The 3,726-nt window shown below is 52.8% G+C and overlaps 1 protein-coding gene across 1 annotated transcript; it reads left to right on the forward strand.

Moving 5' to 3' along the window:
• Positions 1 to 271: 271 nt before the first annotated feature.
• Positions 272 to 2,887, forward strand: LOC123095055 (MA3 DOMAIN-CONTAINING TRANSLATION REGULATORY FACTOR 2). The gene is made up of 2 exons (XM_044516884.1): positions 272 to 593; positions 667 to 2,887. Exons 1-2 carry the CDS (start codon positions 531 to 533, stop codon positions 2,518 to 2,520), a joined length of 1,917 nt encoding a protein of 638 aa, XP_044372819.1. The 5' UTR covers positions 272 to 530; the 3' UTR covers positions 2,521 to 2,887.
• Positions 2,888 to 3,726: the final 839 nt, after the last annotated feature.

Here is a 3,726-nt window from a genome sequence, read left to right on the forward strand (position 1 = left end):
TGTCCTACCCAAACTTTTCTTTGCAGATTTGGTGGTGACCCCTTCAGCCCTCTGCTCGGTTATGTGCTATCTCACCGCATGTCCACCAGTTCAACTCGGACCCAACTGCCGAATGCCCATCGCAGCGCGTGTCCACTAGTTCATCTCAGCGTACGCATGCACCCTGCCCTGGACCGTCTTCCAGTGATGCGGCCATGCCACCCCTCCCGCTCCTCCCTCCTGTTTCCCGGGGAGAAGGCATGCATGAACAGATAAAAACCACCCCATCCTTCGCGCTTGCTCTTCACAGCTCTCTCTCAATCGCTCCCTGAGGCAGAGCTGTCCCTACGGCAGACAGCCAGAATAATACGGGAGCTCCTCAACATTTTCGTTCCATGTTTGATTGATTCCTTCTAACCGATCGTACCTGTACATGTAACCGGCCGGAGCTCTGTGTCCAAGGCGCCTCCATCTGGTGAGGTCATGTGCAACCTCACGGCGCCTAATTGGACGGTATAATAACGGACTTGCAGAGAGTTGATCCCCGATCGATGGAGGACGGCCTCGCTCCGCCCGCGCGCCGGGCTCCGATCAAATGCCCCATCGCCGCCGAGGTAATGAACCAGTATTGATCGGCGCATGCATTTTCATGTTGCGGCTTTTACGGAACGGAGGGGAATGGTTCAGGACGTGGACCAGCTGCCCACCCCGACGGTGACCTCCGAGGAGTTCCTCCAGTTCAAGAGGAAGGCCACCACGATCGTGGAGGAGTACTTATCCACGGACGACGTGGCCGCGACGGCGAGCGAGCTGAGGGAGCTGCGCGTGCCCTGCTACCACTACTACTTCGTCAAGAAGCTCGTCTCGGTGGCCATGGACCGCCACGACAGGGAGAAGGAGATGGCGGCCGTGCTCCTCTCCTCGCTCTACGGCGACGTCATCGACCGCCCGCAGGTGTACAAGGGCTTCTGCAAGCTCGCCGAGTCCTGCGACGACCTCTCCGTCGACACGCCCGACGCCGTCGACATCCTCGCCGTCTTCGTCGCCCGCGCCATCGTCGACGACATACTGCCCCCGGCGTTCCTGGCGAAGCAGCTGCCGTGCCTTCCCGACGGGTGCAAGGGCGCCGAGGTCATCCGCAGGGCGGAGAAGAGCTACCTGTCCGTGCCGCACCACGGGGAGATCATCCTGCAGAGATGGGGCGGCATCAAGAACATCACCGTGGATGAGGCCAAGGCCAGGATCGCCGACATCCTGGAGGAGTACCTCGCCGCCGGCGACACGGCCGAAGCCTTCCGGTGCATCAGGGACCTCCAGATCCCCTTCTTCCACCACGACGTCGTCAAGCGGGCGCTCGTTCTTGCCATCGAGCGCGGCGGCGCGTCCGAGGGCCACATCCTGGATCTCCTCAAGTCGGCGTCGGACCAAGGTGTCATCAACGAGAGCCAGATCATCAAAGGCTTCAACCGTATGATCGACTCCGTTGACGACTTGACGCTCGACGTGCCAAACGCGAGGTGTCTCCTGAAATCCATAATCCTGAAAGCTTCGTCGGAGGGCTGGCTGTGTGCGTCGTCCCTGAAACCGTTGGGGTCGGAGCCGAAGAAGGTCGTCGAGGACGACCCGGCTGTCAAGAGGTTCAAGGCGAAGGCCGTGGCGAGCATACACGAGTACTTCTTGACAGGGGACATCATCGAATCGGTGAGCCGGCTGGAGGCAGAGAACAGCTCGTGCTCCTGCTTTTTCAACGCCATCTTCGTCAAGAAGCTCATCAGCTTCGCCATGGACCGGAAGAACCGCGAGAAAGAGATGGCATCCGTGCTGCTGTCCTCGATCTGCATGCCGCCGGAGCACGTCGTCGCAGGGTTCCACCTCCTGATCGACTGCGCCGAGGACGCCGCGCTGGACAACCCCGCCATCGTCGAGGATCTGACCATGTTCTTTGCCAGGTCAGTGGTCGACGAGGTTATAGCGCCGTCGGACTTGGAGGCGATGGAGGAGGAGGCCGGCCGCCGAAAAGCCGCGGGCTCCCCCGGGATGTTGGCTCTGCGCAACGCCCACGCCATGCTCGGAGCAAAGCTCTCTGCGGAGCGGATCCTGCGGTGCTGGGGCGGCGGTGGCACCGGCAAGGCCGGCTGGGAGCTGAGCGAGGTGAAGGACAAGATCGGCAAGCTGCTGCAGGAGTACGACAGCGGCGGCGGCGTCCGGGAGGCGTGCCGGTGCATCAAGGAGCTCGGGATGCCGTTCTTCCACCACGAGGTGGTGAAGAAGGCGCTGGTGGCGATCATCGAGAAGCGGGGCAAGGACGAGCGCCTCTGGGGACTGCTCAGCGAGTGCTACGGCCGCGGCCTGATCACGCCGAACCAGATGACCAAGGGCTTCCAGAGGGTCGCCGACTGCGTCGACGACCTCGCGCTCGACGTGCCGGACGCCGGGAAGCAGCTCGGCTGCTACGTCGAGCGCGCCAAGAAGCGGGGGTGGCTGGACGCGTCCTTCTCCATTGCCAGGCCGGTCCCAGATGGCATTGCCGTATGTTCGTGAGCACCGGTTACATGCAAACACACTACTGACATTCCATTCCAGGGGAGCTCGTTGGGTTTGCAACAACTTTACGCCATTATATTACGTGTATGTATGATCTGCAGGTATGAGAGAAGACGGGCGATTAGGAGTATATAATGCTCGCACAGGAAATGTGCTATAGGATAGGGAGTATGATCTTCCAAAGTAGGAGGTTTTCATGGCGTTTAGCGTGAGGATTTGTGCATTGAAGAGTTTGTTTTTGCCATTGTTTTTCTCCTACACTGTCCTGTGGTGTTTTTATCTGGTCAACTGCTCGTTGAGGAAATTACAATGTTACTCCTTATTAATGTATTACACATTTCTCTAGTATATTTTATTTTCTTTCTTTTCTTTATCATTAAATTTTCAATATTCCTTTCCATTTTTAGAGTTGTTTTTTTATCTGCCTGGTTTAGTGTACGATTTAAAAAAACTTATGAACATTTTTAAATACATGTTGACATTTTTTCAAATAAACATTGAGCACTATTTAGTACATTCTTAATATGCTACCTTTTTCATGAATATTTTCTAAAACATGTGAACATTTATTTAAGTGTAACGAACAATTGTTTAAATGGTAATGTTTTATATGGCATGATTATTTTAAAATGTCAATCATTTTTGCGAAATCAAATGGTATTTTTTGAATTGCATGAACTTTTTTTTACATACGTGAACAAATTTTTACATTGCATGAAAAATTCAACAAAAATAACGTGTGAACATTTTCTAAATGTATAAATTTTTATGAATTGTACGCACATTTTTTTCTAAATTTGGTGAATAATGTTTTTACAATTCATGAATATTTTTAACACACAATGAACATTCTCAGAACTAAGTAAAATGTTTTTCATTGGTGTAAATAGTATAGGACGGAAACTAAAACACACGCTAGTATATATATTGAAACATTTCAGAGGTGCAAATATAATTTAAAAAATGTAAAAAGAATTGTAGAATAGGAAATAACATGTGGTTCATGCATGAAAAGAAAACCTGCTAGAGGCGTGTGGTTCTTCCTGCAATGGGTCTGGCCCTTTTGGAAGACCGCTTGAAGCGGCGTCAACTTTTTCTATCTTGTTGGAACCGATATATAGACATGCCCTCATTTCGGAGAAGATGAAAGTATCGTCCCCCCCCCTCCCCCCGAAATTCTCTCTGATGGACCGATTTCCCCCT

The sequence above is a fragment of the Triticum aestivum genome, chromosome 4B (assembly GCF_018294505.1).
Source record: "Triticum aestivum cultivar Chinese Spring chromosome 4B, IWGSC CS RefSeq v2.1, whole genome shotgun sequence".
Taxonomy (NCBI): domain Eukaryota; kingdom Viridiplantae; phylum Streptophyta; class Magnoliopsida; order Poales; family Poaceae; genus Triticum; species Triticum aestivum.